At 40.5% G+C, this 27,095-nt stretch overlaps 1 protein-coding gene and 1 pseudogene across 3 annotated transcripts; one reads left to right on the forward strand and one right to left on the reverse strand.

Annotated features, from left to right (window-relative positions):
- Nucleotides 1-254: 254 nt before the first annotated feature.
- MAGED1 (MAGE family member D1) lies at nt 255-24,376 on the reverse strand. Of its 2 annotated transcripts, none has more exons than XM_079124206.1 (13): nt 24,347-24,376; nt 6,880-6,953; nt 5,463-6,185; nt 4,169-4,837; nt 3,975-4,038; nt 3,681-3,760; nt 3,419-3,510; nt 3,128-3,207; nt 2,994-3,036; nt 2,652-2,714; nt 1,966-2,080; nt 664-1,049; nt 255-464 (listed from the first exon to the last, which is right to left on the reverse strand). In XM_079124206.1, the coding sequence occupies exons 2-12, from the start codon at nt 6,922-6,924 to the stop codon at nt 672-674; spliced, it is 2,352 nt and encodes a 783-aa protein (XP_078980332.1). In that variant the 5' UTR covers nt 6,925-6,953; nt 24,347-24,376; the 3' UTR covers nt 255-464; nt 664-671. The 2 variants fall into 2 exon arrangements, with proteins under 2 accessions (XP_078980332.1, XP_078980333.1); XM_079124207.1 differs by lacking the exon at nt 24,347-24,376 and adding an exon at nt 7,461-7,649.
- Nucleotides 21,678-22,989, forward strand: LOC306650587 (glyceraldehyde-3-phosphate dehydrogenase-like; annotated as a pseudogene). The gene has a single exon. The product of its transcript is annotated as a glyceraldehyde-3-phosphate dehydrogenase-like (transcript).
- Nucleotides 24,377-27,095: the final 2,719 nt, after the last annotated feature.

Here is a 27,095-nt window from a genome sequence, read left to right on the forward strand (position 1 = left end):
ATATCACTCCAGGACACGTAGCAGCATATCTCCACGTTTTGTGATATTTATTGAATAAACTATACTACTCTTGGGTCTCTTGTGTACAATGATCCTTCCTTTGGTTCCCACTCCATTAGCTGGATCCTCCCGCATTTCCTCCTGTTGAAAGCTGATTCTGCCCTTCAAGTTAGAGCTGATGTCCCCTCCTATTAAATATGTTGATCTCTCCCTGAATATGGAAAACAGAAAAAAGAAAAATGGAGCACATCTAATTCACTTTGCAATTTCAACGTTTATTTCTGATACCAAAACTTGACAGCACACAAGGAAAAAAAAAGCAACAGACAGGAACAGCAAATAAATTTATCTTGCATGCCACTTTCAGTCAACAGGATGTGGCTCTCTAGATAGCTTGTGTTTAGAAGGAATCTGAGGCTTCAGCCTCACTCAGGGGAAAGACTATTGCAACTGATGAGCAATATCTGTGAACACAAGAAAGAAAAAGTAATAAACAATAAATTAAATATATCAAATAACAAATATCAAACAGTGCTTTCGTATACTTTCATGATCTCCCCAACAAGGCTTTCCTACGAAACTTAGGTCACGCAAAAAAATACAACCCATCAACCCTATATCCTCTGCAGTCTGCAAATTCCCAATCTAAAGTGATACACCTACCTGAAATCTCACTCGACCCAGAAGAAACCAATGGCACCAAAGTTGGCAGCGAAGTTGGCACTGGCTGTACCACTGGGGCCAATAATCGGGCCAGCAAAGGTCTGAGGAAATCTGGAGCGGGCATTCTGGTGGTATCTGGCCCAGAAGGTAAAAGGGATTCTGGACCAGGGATCTCCAAAATCTCCTTCCTCATCCCAGGTCAGCAGCTCAAACTCAATGTCATCCCAGCTCCAGGGTCCAGATACAGCTTCATCTCCAATTCCCATGCGTGTTCTTGCTTCAGCCCGCGCCTCAGCCTCAGCTGCAGCAGCATCCAGAGCATCCAAAGCCTCATCTGCAGCCTCCATGAACTGTGCAGTCCAGTCACGAGGGTCTCTCTTCTGAACCTGACATAAAGAAAACCAAAGAAAAGCTATTTACAAATAACTAAAATATAGAGTTAACCTAATCGTCCATCAACAGATGAATGAATAAGGAGAAAGTGGTCTATATACATGATGGAATATTATTTCACCTTTATAAAGAAAGAAATCCGGCTATTTTTGACAACATGGATAAAGCTGGAGGACATTATGCTAAGTAAATAAACTAGATATGTAAAGATGTATACTATATAATGTTACTCATATGCCAAATCTTAAAAAAAGTCAAAATCATACAAGTAAAATAGAATCACGGTTGCCTAGGGTATGGGGTGGGGTGGAGAATGGGGAGATATTGGTTAAGTGGTGTGAATTTTGTTAGATAGGATGAATAATTTCTGGAGCTCTGTATAACATGACGACTATAGTTAATAATTATATATATATATATGCAAATTGCTAAGAGCTGGTTTTAAACATGCTTACCACAAAAAATGGTAAGTATGTGAGGTGATAGTTAACTAGACTAGTTAGATTCATTTAACCATTCTACAATTTATACATACATAAAACATAAAAACATGACATTGTATCTCACAAATATGTACAATTTTTATTAGTCAACTTAAAAAAATGAAAAAACTTAATACTAAAAAAAATCAGGCAACCCATAAATATATACAATTTTTGCCAATTATGCCTTAATAAAGCTTGGAAAAAATAAACATATATTTAAAAAACTGACAAAAAGAGAAAACAATACAAAATTCATAATGGTATTAGTTATATATTTGGCATCCAATATATATTAACCACCCAATTTTGCTTTATTGCTTACATAACAACAACATACCTAGGATCTCATTCCTGTTCTGGGCCTTTCCCAGTCACTGATAACTCATCCCTTAACCTATCAATTCTGGAGCAGTTCCTCCATTACCTCTGCAATGAATCTCAAGACTTTCATCTTGCTAGTCTCATGGTAGGAACGCAGGCCCCAGAGGAACTCATACTCAGGAGGGTTGCTGTTGGGCACTCGTCTGTAGTCCAGGTATCTGAGAGAGCAAAAAATGTCTGTTGTCTACTTACCCAGTGGTAGTTCACCAATGCATAATAACCTGATTTTGAAACTCCTGATTTCAGGTAGCAACTCTCCTATTACCAGACTTTCCTAAACAAAATCAGGTTATTTACCCTTTAATCGTCAGACCTCTGAATTCCTGTGCCATGGTTCTATAGTAGGCAATCACTCAGAGGTGCAGGGGAGGCTTGTTTAGGGTCACATAAAGGACACTAATCTCACCCCTCTGCCAAAGCTTTAGCTCCAGGTTCTTGTAATCTTGTCAATGAGCCACAGATAGGCCCACTGCCATGATTACACAGCAGTACGAAAGTCTCTGCCTGCCTCAGGCTTAGAAATGTCTACCATGGGGACAGAGGACAGGTTTTACTTGTAAGACAACTGAGCTGTAGAAAATTCAACCTCAAGGAGTAAACTCCTGATTACAGATTCTGTGAGCTCATGTAAAAGTATAGTTAAGAAATGAGTTTGGAGGGGCTTTCTGAGGCAAACCAGCACAAGATCTGAATCATGACACTCAGAAAGACCCCTTAGGCATTACTTACTTTTGCTTTACAAACTCGTAAGTAAGAAGTTTTCTCAGATCTCCAAGGAGGGGATGTCTCACCCTGATAGTTTAAAAAAAGAAAGAAAAGAAAGAAAACTATAATCAGAAACTACTTGACTTTGCCCAAAGAAAAGCGAAGAGCTTCCCAGCACAAGGTCAGAGATGAGAAAAAAAGGCAGAGAGTTCAGGACTATTTCCCCATCCACCCAGGTGATAACGTTGGGCTCTGTTCCTTCCCAAACCAAACCCCCCAGACCACCAGGTTAATGCAGTCCTGGGACCATCCTCTGTTGCCAAAGGATGATTCAAACAGGCAAGAGATGAGACAGCCCGATCATACCCAGGACGCAGTCCCATCTTGCGTAGTGCCTCCCAGAGGACAGCTGCAATGGGAGGCAAGAGGAGACAAGGCACGGAAAATGAGCATGAAAATCAGGCTGTAGCCAACCCCCAGCTGCAAGTCCAGCCACTCACCCTCACTGGCACGGTTGCCATTCATGAAGATGACACCCAGAATCACTAAGAGGAGACCCAGCTTGGGTGTGTCTTTGGTCCTAAAGGAATACAAAAAGAACATTTTCAGCAAAGAGACCCCCAACAGGTCATCTAGCTTCCCCAATATTTATTAGTGAGGGGAGAGTTATACCCCAGCTCTGCCCATGACCTGCTATGTGACCCTGAATCCTGGACCCTGACCTATTTGAAATTCCCGGGAAAAAAAGCATCACTGAGAAAGGCCATGTTCCACCTCCTCTCCCATCTTACGTTCCCAGTATGCCAGCCAGGGACTCAGGGGTACTGATGAGAATATACAGATGTTCTTCTTTGTCAATTTCCTTCAGCTGAATCCCAAATTTCTATAGGGGAAAGAAAACAAGACTATGAAATTATTAAAATTTAGTATAAGCTACCCAGACGCTGGCACTCACCTCCCTGTGAGGCTGCCCTAAATTCCCGTAAGAACCCCAAGAATCTTTGAAATTCAGACTTTCCCCATCATTCCTGTCCCTCAGAGCTGCCTTCTCACCTTCTCCAGGACAAAGCATGCCCGTTCAATGATTTCTGGGTAAACATCAGTGTATTCTCGGATGATATCTCTCAGCATTTCTGTAAGAAAGAAAAGGGAGCACCTGGGCTGAGCAGGGGCCACAGAGCAGTAGCCCCTTTGCCAGGCTTGCTTAGGGTAGCACAGCTAATGTCCTCAAAGGTGGAAAATGAAAAACCAGCTATGAAGTTGAGGGGACACATAAGCAAAGGGATGTCCATAAAGCATAGGAAGGAGGAGAGGGCAGATCTTTGGGAGGGGGTATTCGATGCCTACCTGAGCGCTTGATGGGCACCTTTGTGTAGTCTTTAAGCATCAGGTACTTGACCAACTTATTTGCCTGAGCAGAGTAAAGAAAATCATCAAAGTTAAAAGGTATTTGCAGAAAATTTGGTTGATTATAAATGGGAGGAGGACAACAACAACAAAAAAGAGCAAGAAAGAAGTGAATGGGGAGATATAGCTCTTACTCTTTCCTGAAGAAGGGCCACGTCTCGTGGTTGCGGGGCACCCGGGTTCTGTGAGGCACGCGAGTTGGGGGAGGGTCGCAGGTTAGGTGAGGGTCGCAGGTTCTGCCAGTCAGGTGGAATTGGCCAGTCGGCAGGGATCCAGTCAGGTGGCAGTGGCCAGTCAGTAGGAAGTGGCCAATCAGGTGGCAGTGGCCAATCAGGTGGTAGTGGCCAGTCAGGAGGGCCTTGCCAGTCTGGAGGGCCCTGCCAGCCGGGTGGGGTCTGCCATCCAGGTGGGGTCTGCCATCCAGGTGGATTCTGCCAGGCCAGTGGGTTTGGCCAGACAACTGGGCCAGGCCAGACAATGGGATTTGGCCAGATCACAGGGTTCTGCCAGATCACTGGGTTTGGCCAGATTACTGGATTCTGCCAAGCAACTGGGTTTTGCCAGGCTGGTGGGGTCTGCCTAGCTGGGGGGCTCTGACGTGCTGGTGGGGTCTGCCTGGCTGTCTGGTTTTGCCAGCCAGATGGATTCTGCCAAGCCAATGGGGTCTGCCACAGCACATTAGGGGGTGCACCAGGTGGGTTCTGAGTGGTCACTGGAACTGGTGCAGACCTCCAGGTCCCTGCAGCCAGAGGGGCTCGCCTCTGATCCCCACTGCTGTTCTCTTCCACATTCAAGTTATTAATCTGCATCATCAAAGAGAAGAAAAGTCGGGGTGACTGGTTGGTCATATAACCTCACCCTATCTATTCCAGGAAGATCCCCTAAACCCTCACCTATACTGACAACCTGACCCACTGGCCATTGGTCACCTTGAGTCTGGGGCTTGTCTTTCATGGTCTTCCAGGTAAGAATTTCATCTCTACACCAGCCAAAAACAATCCAAGGTTGGAGGCTTGAGGCTTACTCTTCCTGGCTCTGCTTGTATCATTCTGAATGAATCACTCAAGTCAATTCATCTTTCTGGGACTTAATTTCCTCCTCTATAACACTAGAGTATGATCCCTAACTAGTGAGAGGTACTTTTAAGATTTAATGAGATAACCCATGTGAGTGGGCCTAGCTCAAGACCTAACATAGTGGCTGCTCTAAAAAGGTTAAATGACCTAACAGTGGCTGCTATCAAAATGTCCACGTATTATCTCCCATTAGTCTATGAACACTCATGAGGACAGAAATATTCACCTTAACATCCCTTTCAGTTTAGCCAAGTATAGGCAATTACATACACTTTTGTCCATTAAAAAAATAAAAATAAAAAAACCTCAGAGAAGAGCACCCAAAGCAAAGTGAAGCTAGCAGGCATCTCACCTTTCGAGTCCTTTTTCCCCGAATTATAGTCCGGGACTCCAGATTCTGGGCCTGGGAACCATCTGCAGATGTCTGCGCAGCTGCACCATCAGGTTCAGGGATACTTGGGTTTGTCTCTATGTCAGTTGGTGGGGCGGCCATTTTGGACTGGTTTACATTCTGGTTCTGGGTATCAGCTATAGGAGCCTTAGTGGTATCATTCCAAGCCTTGAAGGCTGTCTTGGGCCGGTTGCTGGCCATCTCACTGGCATTAGAAGACTGAGAGAAATTGTAGGTAGGGTTTGGGCCCACCTTACTAGTGGTATTCTGGGCCTTAAAGGCCATCTCAGACTTATTAGTAGCTAATTCACCTGTGGTTGCTGCCTGGGAAAAATCATAGGCAGCATTAGGGCCTTTTGGGGTGGCATTCTGAGACTTAAAGGCTGCCTTAGGGTGGGTGTTGGGCATCTCGTTGGCATTATGTGCCTGAGAGAAATCATAGACACCATTTGGGCCTTTTGTGGTGGCATTCTGGGCTTTAAAGGCTGTCTTAGGCCTAGCTGCAGCTGCTGAGACCTGAATGTCAGCCATCTCATTGGCAGTTGGGGGCTGTGAACTCTGGGGACTAGCATTCGGCATGCTGGCAGCTGCTGTGGCCTGGTTGGTAGGTGGAGCCTCCGATATCTGGATCGCCTCCATCAAGGTCTGCATAAGCAAGGCGCTGTCTTCCACAGAGGCCTCAGCCTGCAAAACACGGGGGAAAATTCAATCTCGGCCTCAGGAGCAGGAGGAGGGGGCACAGTGCAGCAGGGGAGCTGCAGGAGGTGGCTGGTGCAAAACCAGGGGGACTGGGACACACCTAGGGGGCAGACAAGGGTCGAAGTGGGGCGGGGCGGGTGCAAAAACGTGGGACGGGTGCAGGGGGGCGGGGGCAGAGGCAAGATGAGGGGGCGGGGCAGCGTGTAGAGCCGGCGCGAACCCGAGTGGGGCGGGGGCGCCGACCGAGGAGTGGGCTCAGGGAAACGCCAGTGGGGCTTGCCGAGGGCGCTCAGGCCGCGAGGCGGAGCGAGGAGTTGAGGAGGACGAGGGGGGTCATGCGGGGAGGGGAATGCGGGAGAAAGGGAGGGTGGGGGAGGGGGCGACAGACTGCTCCACACGCGTCAGGACTGTGGAAAAAAAATGGTTCCTTACCCAACCCGCATTCTCTGGGCAGATTGCCCTGACTACTAACAGGGTCTCCCCCTTCTCTGAGCAGGGACTGATGGCTGAAAAGGGCCACCCCACCCCCCTTCGATAAACGCTAGGAATTTGAAAGACGACGGAATCTAGGCACGAAAAGAGGGCAAAATCGGACCCTGGCGTGTGGGCGACCCGCGGGGCCCGAGGGCGGGGGGAGTGTCTGCCCGGGAAATGGTGGGGTGGGGAGCGGAGATCTCACCTGGAAGCCGAGGAGGCCCGCGCCACAGTCCATTTTCTGAGCCATGGCTCCTGTCCCTCGGGCGAGAGCGGAGCCTGGGGGTTGTGGGAGAGGAGCGGGGCGTTATGCCACTGAGGGCAAACACCGAGGGCCGAAATGGGGGGTGTGCGTGTGCGTGGTTTGATTGTGGGGGCGGAGGAGGGGCTGGATGTGAGGAGGAACGGAGCGGGAAAAGTGAGCGGGCGTCCCGATGGAGATTCTAAATCTCGAGAAGCTTGACAGGGAGAAGCTTCCAATCGGTTTTCGGGTTGGGCTGGGATTCGCGCTTGGGAAGTTGAATGGAGGGTTTCGAATCAGAAGGAATCGAATAACCGTACGGACCGCGATGGAGAAATCTGTGAGGATTCTGTGAGGAACGATGGCAGGGATTGGACAGGGGTTCAGAGAGCGAACGGGGTTCTAAATCAGGAAGGAACGGGTGGGGGATGTGAACGGGGGTTCAGGCAGTGGAGAGGGGTTCAGAATCCAGGGTAAAGGGGTCGGGATAAAAAATGGGGGGCCCGCACCAGGGGGCAGACGCCCTCTCTGGGGGCTAATCTCACCTTGCCTCAGGCCCCAACCCCAACCCCCTCGTTGCCTCCCTTCTTCACGACTCTGAGGAGCGGGATAGCTGTGCTGGGCTCTCAGCAGCCGCACTGTCTCCTTGTCCAGGAGAAAATGCCAGCGCGGCAGCTTAGACGACCCCGCCTCTTCGCCTAATATACCACCCACCGCCTCAGTACGCCGCGCGCATGCGCAACAGCTAACCGACCAAATAAGAGTCCCGCCCGCTTTCCCAACAAAAGCTTCGTCCAGGAGACTACGACGCGCATGTGCACTGGGAGAAGGCCCCGCCCCCTTGCCAACACACCACCCCACCACCAACCAGGTCGACAGTGTACAGCAGTTCCTCCCCTTCCTCTACATCCCCTCCCCCAACAGATGCGCTGTGCCTCTCGGTCCCACCCCTTGCCCCACACACCGGCCCCCTACCTTTTCCGCAATGCGTCTCTATTCTGCCCCTCCCCTATTCAAGGCCCCAGGGTCAGGTCCGAGTGCTTCTCTAACCCTCTGCATAGCACCGCTTAGGTCTCTATAGAGGGTGTCTCCGTGGGGGGTCTCTAATTGCAACAAGTGCTAGGCCTCCCATGGAGTTCATTTACTTTGCAACCCTGGAAAGGGAAAGGCCAGAGGACACATTGTTAAAAGAGGTGGTAAAGTATATGCCCGCCACGTGATTTTACATGTTCCCCCTCACTAGCTCCCAGACTCAGAACATTAGCTTCCCTCCTGCCTTTCTGCAGCTCCAGCCATGAAAACATTTTGTGAGGGGAAGGGGAGTGGGCAGAGAAAAGCACAGCTTGTACTTCACAGCAGTATCAGTGCAGTGCTCTGGCTTGTTTTCCTGACATAGCAGCCCTGGAAGGTGGATGGGAGCCTCCCCATTTTACAGACTAGGGAAGCTGAGGCACACAGTGCAGGAACCACACAAGGCCGCAGAGCCAGTAAACAGAAAATGCAAAATCTGGGTCTGGGTCTTCCCAAATGCAAAGCCGCTGTTCTGCTTATGCTGGCCTGGGGACCAAGGCACACGTCCCTCCTCCATTTGAGCAACACAGCACTCCCACCCTGCATCTGCCCCAAACAAGCAAGGGTTGGGTTCTAAGAGGCCTAAGCATTCAGGACCCAGAACCCTGCCTGCTCTATGTGTGTCCATTCCAGTGTGGGACTTGATCCTTGGGGTCTGCTCTGTTCCCACTGTCAAGACTCCTTCCTGTGAGTGACACCATCACAGTGCCCCCAAGGTCTTCCTGGTGCCCGCTGGAACACACAAGACAGGCGCCTGTGTGTCTGTGCCATGGCAAACCCTGCTTCAGAATCCATGTCCGCCTGCTTTCTTGCAGGCCTGAGGCCTAGGGCAGCTGTGGTCTTGCAGAAAGAAGCTGGGCCGGGCTTCAGCATTCCAGAGGTGGAGTGCCTGGCTTCTCTGTCCCTGGCAATGTGAACCCTTTGGGTCACTTGACTTCTCTGAGCCTGGTTTCTCAATATGCAGAGTGGGAAGCACAGTCATTGGGGTCCTGCTCAAGGACACGCAGGCTGCTCTGCTTCCAGGATGGCTGGAGACACTCAAAAAGGCAAAAAACAAAACAAAACAAAAAAACAAAACAAAACGTAGACACCTGTGAGGTGACTCAAACTGAACTGAACCTTTGCCAGAATCCAAGGCAGATCTTTGTGCGCTTCCCATTTGTTCTGGCATCAGCTCCTGCCAGGAGCCTGCATATGAAAGGAAGCTAATGCTAGGAAGGACTGCAGCATTTGGTCCCCAAGGGCCAACATCAATTCTGCCTGGCTGGATGACTTTCCTCATCTGTTGCATAGCAACCTTCCCTGTCAGCTGCCTGTTTTTCCTCAGCACTTCCTCTGTAAAGTGTCTGCAGTGGGACGTGATCAGACTCAGGAAAGGAGATCTGAAATGCCATTTTATATGCTATCTGCTTCCATATCTGTTATCTCCAGTCTTGACTTGGCCTATGAATTCTAGATCTGTAATCCTACTTCCTGCCTCACTTCTCCAATTGGATGCCTCTCGTATACTCAAAATTAACAGGTCTTAAACTGACTCCTTTGTATATATCTTCCTCCCCACCATCTCCTCTACCTGTACCCTTCTCTCTAACGTAGAATATAAGCTGCTTAGAGAGAGAGATTGTTGTCTATTTTATTCATTTTTGCATCCCCAGCACCTACAACAATGCCTGACACATTTTATATGCTCAATAAATATTCATTTGATGAATGAATGAATCATGCTATCCACTGTGCTGCTAAAGCAAGAAACCCGAGACATTTTTCCTGTGATAAATTAACTTATTTTTCATTATACAAATACTACATTGTCATCATAGAATTAATGCATTCATAATTAAACTTCAAACATTAAATATTTTAGATATTATGTAAAACATCACTAAATCTGACCACCTTGAGAAAGTTACTAAGATTTTCTGCCACCTTTTTATATACCACTTTATGCATACACACATAATATTCTTACATCAAAAGGATTATAGAAATGCCATTAATATTTTAAATTGAATTCCTCTGCTAACTTCTTCCATTCTTCTTTCATTTCTACCTTCACCTGCCGGACATACATTAAGACCACTTTTCCATCCATCCTCAAATAGTCATGTTTTATTGTTTTGGAAGAATTGATATTTCATAAACTTTTATGCATCTGATTTATCTCATTTAACAACAGTGTACCTCTGACTCATTCTTTTAAATGGCTGCATAATATTCCACAATAGGTATGAATCAGAATGCATGCATATTTCTACTCACATTCATTTTAGTTACAGGGTTTTGAGGAGGAGGGGCATCTACAAACAACACTGACATCAAGATACCTGTATACATATCTCATTTTAATGCTTACTTTATTTTATTTCTATGATATCACATGCCCAAAAGTAAGGTTGACAAACTCTATAGTCCTTCATATTATAAGACCTTTCCAAATTTTTCCTAGTCTGATGCGTATTTATTGACATTCTTGTGATTTTAGTTTATATTTCTGAGAAGTAATGTGGCAGAACCCCATGTTATACAGTAATGGATATATCAGATTTCTTTAGCAAAGTGTGTGTGCAAGTCTTTTATCTATTTTTTATTTGATAGTCTGTCTTTTTTTTTTCTTGTTGATTTTTAGAAGGGTTTTTTTTGGGGGGGGGTACTGAGGATAGGACTCAAGGGTACTGTGACACTAAGCTATGTCCCTAGCACCTCCCCTCTTTTATTTGTTTTTATTTTTTTGCAGTACTGGGGATTGAACCCAGAGTTTCACACATGCTACATAAGCACTCTGCTACTGGGCTATTTCCCCAATCCACATTTTACTTCTTATTTTGAAACAGGGTCTCACTACATTGCCTGGGCTGACTTGAAACTTGCAATCCTCCTGCCTCTGCCTCGGGAGTCACTAGGATTAGAGGAGAATGCCACCATGCCCGACCTTAGGAATTCTTTATACAGTCCTACAGATCTTACTGAAACCTCTTGGGGCCAAATATATTTTTTAAATTTCAGTAAGCTAATACAAACGTATATAATTTACATTACACAACAGTTGCTACAGCAAATGCCACAAGAGTCAAATACTCACATCCCCTTGGCACCAAAGAGAATGTGATTTAGGATTTACCAGTGCGACAAGCTTCCAAAGTTGACTCTCAAAATCAATGATTTATTAGAAAGACTCACAGAGCTCAGAAAAAGTGATAAATATATGGCACTTTATTATAATGAAGGAATATAGATGAAAATCAACAAAGGTAAAAGGTGCATACAGGCCAGACCAGGCATGAGTTGTCAGTTGACCTCTCCCAGAGGCGTTGTGTGCTTGGTTCTTAATTCTCCCAACAATGTGAAAAAATGTAAGGAACACTGTCAATCAGGGATGTTCACCCAGGCCTCAGTGCCTAGGGTTTTTATTGGGGGTCAGTCAGCTAGGCCTGGAGCACCTGTGTGACTGATCTTAGTTATTCAGTCTCCAGACTATCCAGAGTTCAAACTAATACCCCAAGGCCCAAAGTTCCTACCATAAAACTTTGTTAGTATACACTATCTGGTGTGGCTCAAGGTCCTGGGCAAACAAAGAAACTCTAATCCTGCAGAATATTTTCCAAGAGCTTAGAGGTGACCTCCCAAGAGCTGCTCAAGAGCAAGACCTTTCTTTGTACATTTCATTTTTTTTTTTTTTTTTTTGGAATGCACAGAGTTTGAAACATTCCAGACCTGCTGACTCAACCTTTTCACTGCACAATCACAATGCCCACCTAACTTATTCTGAGTGATTAAAACATGCAATGATGGAATTTATTGTCCTAGTTGCGGTGACGGGAGCAGTAGTTACAAGAAAATGCAATTTCTAAGATTGGCAGTGGTAACGAGGCCAGCATCCAGAGTCCAGTGTTCAATGGCAGCAGCATGATTTCTCAAGTACAGCTGGTGCCTAGCTGCTTTTAGCAATATTTTATTAATCCTGCTGCTTTTTAAAGTTTTAAAACTCTTTCTATTTTGAAATGGAGATACATAGGATATTGGAAAGACAGTACAGGCAGATCTTCCTCCACCCACTTCCCCCAATGTTTACATTTACATAGCTATAGGACAAATCCAGTACAATAACACTGGCACAACAGGTATACACCTATGCCATTTTATCATACCATACAAGGATGCCTCTATAGATCACCCCAGCAATCAAGACACAGAATTATTACATCACCATGAAGATTTCCTGCTCCCCATTCAATGTCATACTCATCTTTCTCTCACCACCAAACTTTGGCAGCTGCTAATATGCTTTCCATTTCTGTAATTTTATCATTTCAAGGTTATAAAAATGGAATCATATAATATGTCACATTTTGAGATTCACTTTTTTCACACCCAGAACAATGCCTGTGAGATACATCCAATTTTGTTGTGTGTTTCAACTGTTTCTTTTTACTTGAGTACTATCTGTGGTATAGAGATGTGCTGTAGTCGGTTTAACCACTGAAAGACATACAGGTCATTTACAGTTTGTGACTATAATGAATAAAGCTGCTATAAACATTTGTGTACAAGTTGTGTTCATGTGTGAACACAGGTTCCCATTTCTCTGCAACAAATGTCCAAGGATGCAATTGCTGGGTCTTACAGTAAGTGCATGTTATTTTTAAAAGAAACTACCGAACTTTCTTAGAGTGAATTACCATTTTAAACTCCATCAACAATATGTGAGTGATCCAGCTTCTCCAAATCCTTGACAATATCTGTTAGTTTTTTTTTCTTTTTTTTTGGGGGGGGGGGGTGGTTTACCAGGGATTGTACCCAGGAATGCTTAACTACTGAGCCACATCCATATCCCTTTTTATTTATTTTCTTACTTTGAGACAGGGTCTCAATGAGTTGCTTAGGGCCTAAATTGCTGAGAACGGCTTTGAATTTGCAATCCTCCTGCCTAGGCCTCCCGAATCGTTGGGATTACAGGTGTGTGCCACCATGCCCAGATGTTAGTTATTATTTAGCCATAGGTGTGTGTAGTAATATCACATTGTGGTTTTAATTTGCATTTCCTTAACACTTGGGTTCAATATCTTTTCATGTGCTTATTTGCCATACATACATCTTCTTTGATGAAATGTCTCATGTCTTTTGCCCATTTTCTAATTGGATTGTTTACTTACTTTCTTGCTTTCTAAAAATGTTTAATCTTGAGAATTTATATATTGCATATGAGTCCTTTGTCAGATACATGATTTGCTAATATTTTCTTCCAGTTTATAGGTTGTATTTTTATCTTCTTAATAGTCTTCTGCAAAGCAAAAATTTGAATTTTGAGGAAGTCCACTTAATTGATTTTTTTTTCCTTTTAAGGACTCTGGGTTTTATGTCACTTCTAAGAACTCTTACACAAATTCTAGAATCTGAAGATTTTTCTCCTGTTATCTTTTAAAAGCTTTAACTTTGACATCAAAGTCTGCCAACCATTTAATTTTAAGTTGTTGTTGTTTCTGGTCTAGAGGATTAAACACAGGACCTTGCAGAGGCCACTTAAGAGTTCTACCACTCAGCAACATTCCAGCCCCCTAGTTTTAAGTTTTGATTAAGGTTTACAGGCTTAGGTTCATTTATTTTCTTGGGGTAGGGGAAGACAAAGTTATGGATACTCAAATCACTACAATACAATTCATTCTTTGTACTGAATTCCTTTTTGCATTTTTGTCAAAAATCAATTGGTGATCTTTTTGTAAGTGTATTTCTGAGTTCTTCATTTTATCCCACTGCTAATATTCTGTGTTTATTCATCTATCAATACCGTAGTTCTGATTACTGTATTCAATAGTTTTGAAATTAGGTAGAATGACTTCTCAAGTTTTAGTCTTCTTTCATTTAAAATTATCTATTATTCTATTTTGACTTTCTATATATTTTGGAATAATCTTGTTTTATTCTACAAAACATCTTGCTGGGATTGTGATAAGAATTGCACTCAATTGTTTATCAATTTAGAAGAATTAATACTTTTTCTATGTTGATTCTTTCAAGCCATGACACAGTATTTCTGTTTACATTGGTCTTCTTTAATTTCTACATTAAAGTTTGTATATTTTTAGTATATAACTCCTATACATGTTTTTTCTTAAATTTACAAGTGTTTCATTTTTTAATTATTTTAAATAATATTTCATTTTTGATTTGAGTTTTCACAGGTACATTGCTAGATTCCAGAAATAAAACTGATAATAGTATGTTGATCTTGTATCCTAGGACCTTGCTGAACTCACTTAATAGCTCTATAGTTCTAGGAAGGTGGGTTTTTTGTTTTGTTTGGTTTTTTGGTTGGTTTTTGGAAACCTCTACACACACTATCATGACAATCTGAAAATAATTTTATTTCTTATTTCTTATCTGTATGGCTTTTCTTTACTTTCTTTACTGGGCTGGCTAGGCTTCCTAATACTATTTCAAATAGCAGTGATGGCATTGTTCCCTTATTCCTGATCACAGGAGAAATTGTTTAGTCTCTCACCATCAATTTTGATGTGCATTGAAGATTTAATTAGGTTGTTGTGGTTTTGAAGAAGCTACTCTCTACTGCTGGGTTGTTAACAGTTTTTATTATAAATGAGTTGTTGGATTTTCTACAATGATTTAATGTATCAATCAATATATGACTTTTATTCTTTTGTCTGCTGATATGATAAAGTACATTGATTTATGAATGTTGAATGATATATGGAATAAATTCCAATTGGTCATAGAGTATCTTTTTCTATATTGCTGTATTTGGTTTTCTAATATTTTGTTGAAGATTTTTGTATCTATCTTCATGAGACATTAATGGGTAAGATTCTTTCTTGTACTTTGGTTTTGGAATGACGGTAACACCCACTTAATAAAATTCATGAGAGTTGTTTCCTCATATGTTCTGATTGTGTACAAATGGTATTACAATTCTCCATTTGTCTCCTCCTCCTCCTCCTCCTTCTCTCTCCCTCTCTCTCTCTTTTTCATTCTGGGGATAAAACCCAGTACCTTGCACATGCTAATAAACACACTCAACCACTGAGCCACACATCCATTCCCATTTCTTGGTTGAGGCCTCCCTTTAACCATTAATTTAGGATTGATAGGTTGGTGACAACCTTTGATTCCCTTCTGCAAATGTCTTGATTTCCTTTTCACTGTTGAAGGATATTTTCATTGGGTATATAATTCTGAGTTGACTATTCATTCCTTTCAGTATTTGAAAAATTTCATGATCTCAATGAGAGCTGCTGTCACTGGTTTAGTTTTCCATACCGGTTTCTCTCTCTCCCTCTCTCTCTCTCTCTCTCTCTCTCTCTCTCTCTCTCTCTCTGATGGTTTTCAAAGTATTTTTTCTGTCATTAGCATTCAGAAGTTTGAAAATGAAGTGTCTTGGTGTGAGTTTCTTTGTATCCTGTTTGGAATTTGCTCACCTTCTTGAAGCTGTGGGAATTTTCCCCAAAACTTGGAAAATTTTCATAGCCTTTATATCTTTGAACACTTCTTCAGTCTCTTTTTACTTTATTTTTTGTATTTTTTCTTCTGCATCTATACTGACAAATGTTAAATCTAGTGTAATATATTACAAGTGAGGCTTTTAATCTTTTATTTATTTTTGTTTTAGAGACTATTTTTTTCTCTGTTGTTCAGACTGGATAATTTCTATTGTTCTATCTTCAAATTCACTGATTCATTCTTCTGTTATCTTTATTCTGACATTGAGCTCATCTATGGCAGGTTTTTCTTTTTAAAAGTTAATTTATTGGATTTTTCAGTTCTTAAATTTCCTATTCTTCTTATATTTTCTATTTCTTTTTTAGATTTTTTATTTTCTTGCTGAGGCTTTCTATTTTATTTGTCCTATGCATGTCACTTTTGCTCACTGAAACATTTTTAGGATGATTATTTAAAACCATTTGTCAGAAATATTTAAAAATATTTCCATCATCTGTGTCATCTTGATGTTGATGTATATTGTTTTTTCTAATTTATGTTGTGATCATTACAGTGCCCACAATGCAAGTAATTTTCAATTAAATCCTAGATATTTTACTTATTATGTTATGAAGATCTGCATCTTATTTGAATCTTTTCTTTTACTGCGTATGGGTGAAGTCCACATTCTCCACTCAGCCTCCATTGACACCTGGGGGAGAGGGGCTCCTTGTTACTGCGCTAAGAGTTTCTGCTCCACACTAGGCTTTTACTCTAACTGGGAGAGACTTGGGTGCCCAATTATTTCTCCATTGAGACCACTGGTGGATAGATGTCATTATTACTCTTGAATGCTGACAAAAATCGTGAGTCATTTTTAGGCTTTTTTCTTGATGCCACACCACTGGTTAGGGGAAGAGTACTTTACTTCATTGTCACCCAAGGGGTGGCAGTTTCTACTGACACCAAGCTATTTCCACTCCCCATTCAACCTTCTCTAACACCACTCAGGCAGGAAATTGAAGATCTCATTATAGCTTGGTAATGGAGGAAGTCTAGGGCCTCTAGTTGGCTTTTACAGGTAGGGCTGTGGCTGCAATCTCTCCTCTGGTGCTTAGCTAGAGTACAGTGATAATTGTATACAAAAATTTGGTATTGGTAAGTTGTCTGGTTCTTTAGACAGAGAAAGAAAGCAGACTTAGGCTGAAAATTAGTTTTTGTCTATGCCTTTTAGTGTTTTCATTCTGCAGTTTCACTAGCATCTGGTCTGGGATATATGCAGAAAAAAAAGAAAAAGCCCAGGGAAATCATCTCCATGTCTTTCCTTGGGTTCAAAGTTCCCTAGAAAATATTCCATCTTCAAATCAACTTCCAAGGTCATCTTACATTTTTTTTTTATATATTATGACTACAAATGAATAGGGGAAAATACACCTACTCCATTTACCCTTATTCTCTTAAAGCAGATGTCCCTAATTTTAGTGTATTTCTTTTCTTTTTTAAACTATTGATTTCTTAGTGCAGAATAATACTAAAAATGGAAAAATATACTTTGATCAGTTCTTTTATAATATGTATAGCATTTATTTTGTCGTCATATATGATCTACTGAAACATCAAGAACAATGAGTAATAATTTCAATAAGTGTCACTTCTTTTTCCTGAAATGACTTTGCTATTTCACCAATCAGAATGATTGTTGCTTTTTTATAAGTAGTTTTGAAAAATCATATTTAAAGTTTCTTTTTGTCCTTATTTTACTGTGGGTTACTCAGACCACCTCTCTGCTTTATTTTCCAAACTAATCCATCATCTAGTCCTGTTGACACAATCATTTTAAATACAACTTGAGTGGCTAGGGCTGTTGCTCAATGGCAGAGTGCTTGCCTAGCATGTGTGACGCACTGGTTTTGATCTTCAGCACCACATAAAAATAAACAAATTTTAAAAAGGCATGCTGTCCATCTACAACTACAAAAATGTTTAAAAATACTAAAAAAATATAACTTGATTCCATTTTATTCTCCTTCTTTCACCTTTTCATCATATAGTTGTCACAAAGGAGCCTGGAGAGAGGGATTAAAGGAAAATTAGAGAGAGCCAGGCAGTAAAGAGAGGTGAAAAGGGAGAGAAAGAAAAAAGGATGTAAGAAACAATGACTGAAAATAGTAGTTGGAAATAAGTGGAATTAAAAAGGTAAGGAAAAATACAAGCAGAGAAAGAATGGATACTAGATTGAAGTAAAAGAAAAGCTAGAGGAAAGAGAATATGGAAGGAGAATATAGAAGGGAGAAGACAATATAGGATGGAGGAGAGGAGTGTGGGGAGGATGCAGGAAGAGATACTAGGGTGCTATGGCCAAAATGTTTGCATCCCTACCACATTCAGATATTAAATCCTAAATTCCCAATGTAGTAGTATTCAGAGATTGGGCCTGTGGGAAGTAATTAGACCATGAGGATGAATCACTCAAGGCAGGGATTAGTGACTTTATAAGAAGAGACAAGAGTTAACTTCCTTTCTTTCTGTTCCCCACCTTGTCAGGATACAATAAGAAGATGGTTGTCTGCAAATCAGAAAGAAGGCCATTTCCAGACACCAGATCTGCCATCACTTTGGTCTTAGACTTCGTTCCCACTCCCCAAAACTGTGACAAATAAATTTCTGTTTAAGTCACCTAGCCTATAACATTCTATTACAGCTGCCTGAACTGACTAAGACAAGGGGTTATGGAGTAGGTAAAGAAGAAAGGAACATAAACAAGAAGGGATAAAAAGAGGAAGGAAGGAGTAGATGAAATAAGGAGAAAAGAAAATGTTTGAAATAAGAGGGACAGGGACAGGAAAAAAGAAGAAATGAAATAAAATCTCACCTCACCAACGACACTTCATTCTTCAGAGAAAAGAATGATGACTGTCAGAATTTCTCTTTTTCTCTCCTTAAATATCCACTAAAATGCTTAAAATCATTTCTTATGTAAAGTCCCACTGGCCTTAAAGCAAGACCACTGTGATTTTTCAAATATAAGAGCCACATACGCCATGTTTTGAAGAGATAAAATCCACATTGATAAGCTTGACATGCATCACACAGCTGCTGATTTTTCATCAGGTATCGGTGTTATCTGACAAATTCAGTTTGTAGAAAATATAAGGTTTTTTTTAAATCTGCAACTCAACATAAATTCTATGTCTCAAGTTCCCATTTTACTGAGTAGTCGAAACTTAATCTTCATAGTATGGAGTCCTTCTCACCCTTTGCTTTGCTATTGTATCTAAGTTCTGGGGATCTTAAATAGTGTCAAACATCAGAATGGGTTGGGTTTGTGGCTCAGTGGTAGAGCCTAGTAAGTGTGAGGCATTGGGTTTGATCCTCAGCACCACATAAAAATAAATAAAGTTATGTGTGTATCTACAACTAAAAAAATATTTAAAAAATAAAGTCCATCAACAACCAAAAGGAAAACACTAGGATGGGGAACTTCTATTAAATATCATATATCCATGCTGGCACTCATGTCATACCTGATTTACCTATGTCTGTCCAAGCAGGTAGTTGTTGAGTTGAGCCTCATTTTTAACTGTGAAACTCCTCTGGGGCTGACTCTCTATGTCAGTAGCATGTACTACTTATATCTAAGGGAAACATGTTGCTCCTATCATTATGCTGGGGCCTCTTAATCTCTGTGAGCTTTCTTTGCCCTGCATATACTCCCATGATAACTTGAGCTTAGGGAAAACACGGGAAGAGGCCCAAGGCTCAGAATGTCTATAGATACCATACAGATATTTCTATTTTGTACTCTTGTCTTTCTTTGGCCCCACTCAAGAAGTGAGACACAAGGATCCATTACTTGAGGATCATACAGACATATCTGGGGTTTCTTCCCATTCTTCAAATACACGGCCTAGAATTCTCATTTTTCAAAGGAATCCACAATATCCACTGATTACTTGCTTCCTCTGTGCTTTTCTTCCTCACACAATCAATGTGAGACTTGAAAGTACAGCTTTGAAAAGAAGGAGGAAGAAGGAGAAGGAGAAGGAGAAGAACAAGAACGAGAACGAGAACAAGAACAAGAACAAGAATGATCTGAGTAAACTAAAAATCAATGACTCTTTTGTACCTATCAGAGAAATAAAGTTTCAGGGCAAATCATCAACCTGAAATCTTAAAGGATGGATGTCTAGTGTCACATATGCATAAGTGTAAAATCAGAAGGAGAAGACAGAGAGAATGGAGCAGAACAAACTGCAAATAAATGGCTAAGAATTAATGACAGACATCAAATTGCACAACCAGGAAGTTCAGAAAACATGAGAAATCTTACTTGTAGTGGATTAAGGATAAGAACTGTAGTAGACTTTTTGTCAGAAACCATGTAAGCATGAGCGTGTAGTAAAAAATTTCAAGTGTTAAAAAAAAAAAAACCCAGCAACCTAGATTTCTATATATAGCAAAACTATCTTTCAAAGTGAAGGAGAAATAAAGACTTTCTCAGATGAATAAGAGCTGAATAAATTCATCACCAGTAGACATGCCCTGCAAGAAATGTTAAGACTTTCTATAGGCAGAAAGAAAATGAAAAATGGCAGAAATTTGAGACTGAATAAAGAAAGAAAAAGCACTGGAGAGGGAATAAATGGAGCTTTCCCTCAAAGAGGAAATCAAATCTACAATTACAGAATATTTTAGGATGCTATAATCGAAGGAAATTTATGCAATGCATTTTTCATTATTAAACAACTACATATAATTCTCGAGGGAAGTATCTTAAATGTAAAGGTACAGCAAGGATGGAAATAAAGGAATGGAATAAGTTAGAGCAGACAAAAATAAACAAAATAAGATGTATTAACACAACCAGTGAAACTCCACATCATGTACAACTGCAAGAATGGGATGCTAATTAGAATAAGTTATATTCCATATATGTATAATATGTCAAAATACACTACTGTCATGTATATCTAAAAAGAACAAAAAATTTTAAACAATTTAGAGGAAGAATTACAGAAGCATTTAAATTTGTTAAATCTGTACAAAGAAAATTAAAAATACCAAAATGTGTTAAAATCAGGCATGGTACTATAAAGAAAAACATTACTAGGTAAAATATTCACTATATAATATAAATATATTTATATTTATATAAATATAGTATAATATTATAATATAAAAATATAATATAAATATATTAAAAATATATTAATATAATATATAAAAATATAATATAAATAGTAAAAGGATAATATAAAAATCACAATTTAACAATGACTCAAGAAAAAATAAAACCAAAATCATAGCCTAAGATTATAATACTCCTTTCTAACTAAATGATAGAATAATCGTATGAAACAATGCATCCTTGTCAAAACCTCCACACAGATACTATACATTGAGGCCTAACATAAAACATTATGATACCTCAAAATTAATATTTCAGAATTCTTAAATCCTTCTTTCATATCTTCTGGACCAGCCAACTTGACTTCATTTTCTTTATATAGGTGGAAGAATGCTTGTTAATATTTTAAATTTTTATTGTTTTAAATTTGTTCTAATTAGTTACACATGACAGTAGAATGCATTTTGACACATCATACACAAATGGAGCATAGCTTGACATTCCTTTGGCTATACATGGTGCAGTCACACTGGTAGTGAAATCAAACATGTATATAGGGTAAAAATGTGGGCCTCATTCCACCTTCTTTCCAACCCCTACTCCCTGCTCCCCTCATTCCCTCTGCCCAATCTAAAGTTCCTTTATTCTTCCCTACACCACCTCCCATTATGGATCAGCATCTGCTAATCAGAGAAAACATTCGGACTTTGGTTTTGGGGTTTGGCTTATTTCACTTAGCATGATATTCTCCAGCTTCATCCATTTACCTGCAAATGCTATGATTTCATTCCTCTTTAAGGCTGAGTAATATTCCATTGTGTATATATACCACTTTTCCTTATCCATTCATCTGTTGAAGGGCATCTAGGTTGGCTCCATAATTTAGCTATTGTGAATTGAGCTGCTAAACTTTGATGTGGCTGTGTCACTGTAGTATGCTAATTTTAAGTCCTTTGGGTATAAACTGAGGAGTGGGATAGCTGGGTAAAATGGCGGATCCATTCCAAGATTTCTGAGGAATCTCCATACTGCTTTCCAGAGTGGTTGCATCAATTTGCAATCCCACTAGCAAGGTATGAGTGTGCCTTTTTCCTCACATTCTCGTCAACATTTATTATTGCTTGTATTCTTAATAATTGTCATTCTGACTGGAGTGAGATTTTAAAAGTATACCTTCTTAGTGCTATTTGAAAAGAGTTGGGGAAATAATGATGAGCAAACAGCACTTGTATTACTTATTTTAAAGGACTAATGGATCTCAGTCTCATGTACAGAAAACTGATTCTAGTCAGACTTGCATAATTTTAAGAAATTTTACTGGGTTTTTAGTGTCAATTTGCATCAATGAAAGCAGGCAGGCTCTCTGCTCCTCTCCATTCAACAGACAGCCCCTTCTTCTCAACTTGTGCAGTGCCAGCCATTTCCCTGAGACACAATGGTGAAGGTTAGAGTGAACGGATTTGGCCGTATTGGGCGTCTGGTCACCAGGGCTGTTTTCAACTCTGGCAAAGTGGATATTGTTGCTTTCAATGACCCCTTCATTGACTTCAACTACATGGCTTACACATTCCAGTGTGATTCTACTCATAGTAAATTCCATGGCACAGTCAAGGCTGAGAATGGGAAACCTGTCATCAATGGAAAGTCCATCTCCATCTTCCAGGAGCAAGATTCCACCAACATCAAATGGGGTGAAGTTGGTGCTGAATATGTTGTGGAGTTCACTGGTATCCTCACTACCATGGAGAAAGCTGGGCTCATTTGAAGGGTGGTACCAAAGGGTCACCATCTCTGCCCTTTTTGCTGATGCCCCCACATTTGTGATGGGCATGAACCATGAGAAGTATGACAATTTCCTCAAAATCGTCAGCAATGTCTCCTGCACCACCAACTGCTTAGCCCCTGCTTAGCCCCCCCTCTTAGACCCTGACCAAGGTCATCCATGACAACTCTGGCATTGTGGAAGGACTCATGACCACAGTCCACACCATCACTGCTCCTCAGAAGACTGTGGATGGCCCCTCTGGGAAACTGTGCCATGATGGCTGTGGGGCTGCCCAGAATATCATCTCTGCATCCACTGGAGTTGCCGAGGCTATAGGCAAGGTCATCCCTGAACTGAATTGGAAGCTCACTGGCATGGCTTTCCATATACCCAACCCCAACATGTCAGTTGTGAATCTGACCTGTGGCCTGGAGAGAGCTGCCAAATACAATGACATCAAGGTGATGAAACAGGCATCAGAGGGCCCACTCAAGGGCATCCTGGGCTACATGGAGGACCAGGTTGTGTCTTGTGACTTTAACAGTGATACCCGCTCTTCCACCTTTCATGCTGGGGCTGTCATTGCCCTCAATGACCACTTTGTCAAACTCATTTTCTGGTACGACAATGAATTTGGTAACATGGTGGTAAACTTATGGTCCACATGGCCTCCAAGGAGTAAGAGCTCCTGTACCACCTGCCCCAGCAAGAACACAGAGGAAGAGAGAGGCCCTCAGCTGATGGGAATCCCTGCCCCCTAACTCAGTCCCTCAACACACTGAGAATCTCCCCTCCTCCTAATTTCCATCCCAGACCCACTGAAGAAGGGGATGGGCTTAGGGAGCCTTGTTGTCACATACCATCAATAAAGTTCACTGCAATGCCACCCACAGGGGAAAAAAAAAAAAAAAAGAAAGCAGGTAAAGTAACATTTTAAGATTATATCAAATGCATTTTGGCATATACTTCAATAGATTACACCTTAAACAGTTACATCATAACAATACATGTTCCATTAATAAGCAGGTTATCAGAAGAGACAAGGGAGGAAGCCTGCAAGTAGGACCTCAGTGCAGTGTTTGGGTATGTTTGCTTGCTATCTCATCAGATGAGCCTACCATATGGGCTTATGGCATCTTATGACAGAGTCTCTATTTTATTTGCACTGGAAAATCCTATGATATATCTGAATGCTCCCGGATACTTGGAATATGATTTAGCACCACATATGTTCTCAATTTTCAACATCAATATAAAACATATGAACTACTTAATTTGAGAATCATGGAGCATTAACAATTATAACAGGTGTGTAGGTAGACTCAGAAAAATCATCACAAGCTCCAGCTTATGAGACTTCCAGATTTCATTTTATGAAACAAAGATCATCTGAAAAACATTAGGGAAATGATCTATTCTAATTCCATCATCACATATACACATGCACAATTGTAAGTAATACACATTATCTGAGATTCTTTTGTATACATCACAGTGTTCTACCATAATATTCTGAAACATTTTTCAGGACATTAAAAGGCCTGTGCTTACTTCTTTATAATAACTGTGTATAATTCATAATATAAACTTACCTACTTAAATAACAAAAATGGTGTTTCTATTTTTGTTCACTAGATTATCACTGTGATTTTTCCCACAAACCTCTGTGCATATCACCAATTATTCCTGTATAGTATATTATTAGAAAGGGAATTACTAGGTCAAAGGGATAGGAACTATTTTAAGGCTGTTATTCAATAACACCAAAATGCTTTCCAGAAAGGTTTTGGTCAACACTAACAATGCAGAAGAGGTCTCATGTATCTTCGATGAACATTTGCTTTAAAAATATTATTTTCTAGTTTGAAGGACAAGATTATATTTAATTGATTTAAATTATATTTTTTTATAATTAATGAACAGAATCATGCTCAGTGCTTTTTAATCATCTGTAGTTCTGCTGTGAAAGTTCTTTTTATATTAATAAGACTAACATCTATCACATTTCATGCAAGTATACTTTTTAATTGGTGGCTTACCTCTTAGTCTTGCTTATGAATTCTCAATCTAGGGAAAAAATGTAAAACATTACTTTCTTTTCTATTGTAGTTCCTCCATTTTTTTTATGGTAGGATATCTTTTGCTATCTATGAATCGAAGAAATATTCCTTTTCTTCTGGAAAGCAATTCAGAAATGTATATTTACAGTCCCCCCAAAGTTCTACCTTTGAATACTGAATGCTGACTGGGGGTTTATTTTTTAAAAATCTGAATTATTTAGATGTTTTTATTGACAGAAGTATGCTTCTATTGCAATATTAAGAAAAATAATACAAATTTAGCTGAATATGGAATGGGGCTTTCACAGTTTCCTAAGAATTTTGGTTAAAGCCACATAGCTTTAAAAAAGGGACCAAGTACATTCACACTGTAAAGAAAGCAATTAAGGAATTCTGAAGAGAATCCTACAGGGCTTAAGTAGGATCTGCGGACTAGTCACACTACTGTTATTCATTCATTCCACAAATGAAATGGAGAATTTACAATGTTGTGAGTCCTTGGCATGGGGGAGCGTGTTTCCCCCTCCCTTGAGGAAGGGGAGGAGTATGTGATTCCTTCTCCCAAGACTTGTGAAGAAGAATCTAAAGGAATCACTTATCAACATTGGGGGTGCCTGCATGGGATATGAAAAGAGGGAAGTTTCACATTTTGTTTAGTCAAGAAATGCCTGATGATTTCTCAGGTTCAACTTAATCCTGAAAGCTTTTCTACATCAACTACATTTCTATGGCTTCTCTTCACTGCATATTTAATATTCAGTAATGTTTGTGCTATGGTTGATAGATCATCAATAATAACTATATTCAGGGTTTATCTCACAGATGAAAGGTAAAGATATGAAACTTGATTAAGGGCTCTTGAATGTTCCTCACACGTGTTTTCTCACCATAATGGTCTCTTGAGGTGACTTATAATCTCTAAAACTATGGTCTTATAACCGACACCATGAGCTGCCTGTCCTTCTATGTTGCTTTCACTGGCATGCAGGATAGTGTCTGAGATTAGAGCAGAATTCCTCTGACAGTTAACTATCATCTTGGAATCTCCCTGGCAGAGAACCAACCTTGTTTCTATCTCAGGCTTTAAACATCTATCCTTTGAAGGGAAGTTAATCTGTCTTTCTAACTTATCTTTGCCCTCAGAAGTTTCTTAAGGTCAGAGTTATAAAGAGCAGCCCTTGGAATATGAGGACTTATTCCTTGTGATCCAAATTCTTCCCTGAATTCCTGATCCCGAATAAATTTCTTTTTATATATATTTTTATATTTTTAGATGTTGATAGACCTTTATTTTATTCACTTATTTACATGTCATGCTGAGAATCGAACCTAGTATCCCACACATGCTAGGCAAGTCCTCTACCACTGAGCCACAACCCAGTCCTGAATAAATTTTTTATCTTAGAATTTCCTCCATATCTGATAACAACAACAAAAACAACTGTCACTGATACAACTGTTACTTATATCTGATATATGGCAGTAGAGAGGTCAAAAAGGTTTAAAAGAAAATCACGAAAACACTAAAAAAATGGACAGCAATATGAAACAATGATTTTTAAGATTTTGGAATCAGGCAATAAAAAAACAGTGATCCCTAAGAAATGGTGAAAATGAGATGAGTCCTTACTGCTTGAGAGGTTCTAGTTTAGTTGAGTAGTCAGAATTCAAAGGATTCATGGGTGAGGTGACAGATGAGGGACTGGAAAGACCAAGCTTGTTAGAGTTAACAAAGCAGAGTATCCCAAAAGAGAGAATTACACAGGGAGAACCATGGAGATCTTTGAAGGACTGCCATTAAACAGAGTACTGATCAGTGAATTCATAAAAGGAAATTACCAGAAGCTGGGGCAAGAACCACCTGAGAGGATTAACAGGAACAAGTGTCAAAAAGCATTACAGGGAACAAATGCCAGAAGCTCAAACATGTCTGAGGACCATGCCTGTTCCCACCAGTTAGAACAGAAAAATCTCATAATTCATGGGGCATGGGGTATGCAGATGGGCCTTGCCTCAACAGTCAGGACTTCTAAGCTTTAAGCAAAATTCTGCTGTGGTCCTGACTAATAACTCTTAAAAGCAAGACTCAAAAAGATCTAACTTCTTCCAAATAAGTATATCTCAAGATGATTTGCAGGAATACAAAATTATCTGGTACCAAACGGCAAACATATATCAAACTTTTATACCAAAAGGTAAAATTCTTAATGCCTATCATTCAATAAAAAATAACCAGGAATGCAAAGAAGCAGGAAAATGTGACCCACCATGAGTAGAAAAATCAATGTGACCTGACCAAGAATTTACACAGATGTTATATTCAGCAGATAAGTACATCAAATTTTATTATAATTATATTGTACATGTCCAAAAAACTAGAGGAAAGAATGGCCACATTATGTAAACATATGAGGTATACTTAAAGCAAATCCAAAACATACCTCTAGACATAAAAATGGCAGTATTTGAGATGAAAGTATACTGAATGGAAATAAGTACTAAAGAACGTAAAGATATACCAATATAAAATATTCCCTTTAGCAATCAGGGAAATGCAAATCAAAACCACACTGAGATTTCATTGCACTCCAGTTAGAATGACAATCATGAAGAATTTAAGTAATAAAAATGCTGGCAAGGATTTGGGGAGAAAGAAGCACTTATACATTGTTAGGTGGGGCTACAAATTAGTACAAACACTGTGGAAAACAGTATGGGGGTACTTCAG

Source organism: Sciurus vulgaris, assembly GCF_902686455.1.
Source record: "Sciurus vulgaris genome assembly, chromosome: X".
NCBI lineage: Eukaryota > Metazoa > Chordata > Mammalia > Rodentia > Sciuridae > Sciurus > Sciurus vulgaris.

Bases quoted from the DNA above. Each gene is read 5' to 3' on its own strand.
- MAGED1 (XM_079124206.1), bottom strand. From the start codon at position 6,924: ATGGCTCAGAAAATGGACTGTGGCGCGGGCCTCCTCGGCTTCCAG. The intron at 6,186-6,879 runs GTGAGATCTCCG...CGTGTTTTGCAG, and splicing joins CGGGCCTCCTCGGCTTCCAG to GCTGAGGCCTCTGTGGAAGA. The intron at 3,037-3,127 runs GTGAGTGGCTGG...CTCCCATTGCAG, and splicing joins TGGCAACCGTGCCAGTGAGG to CTGTCCTCTGGGAGGCACTA.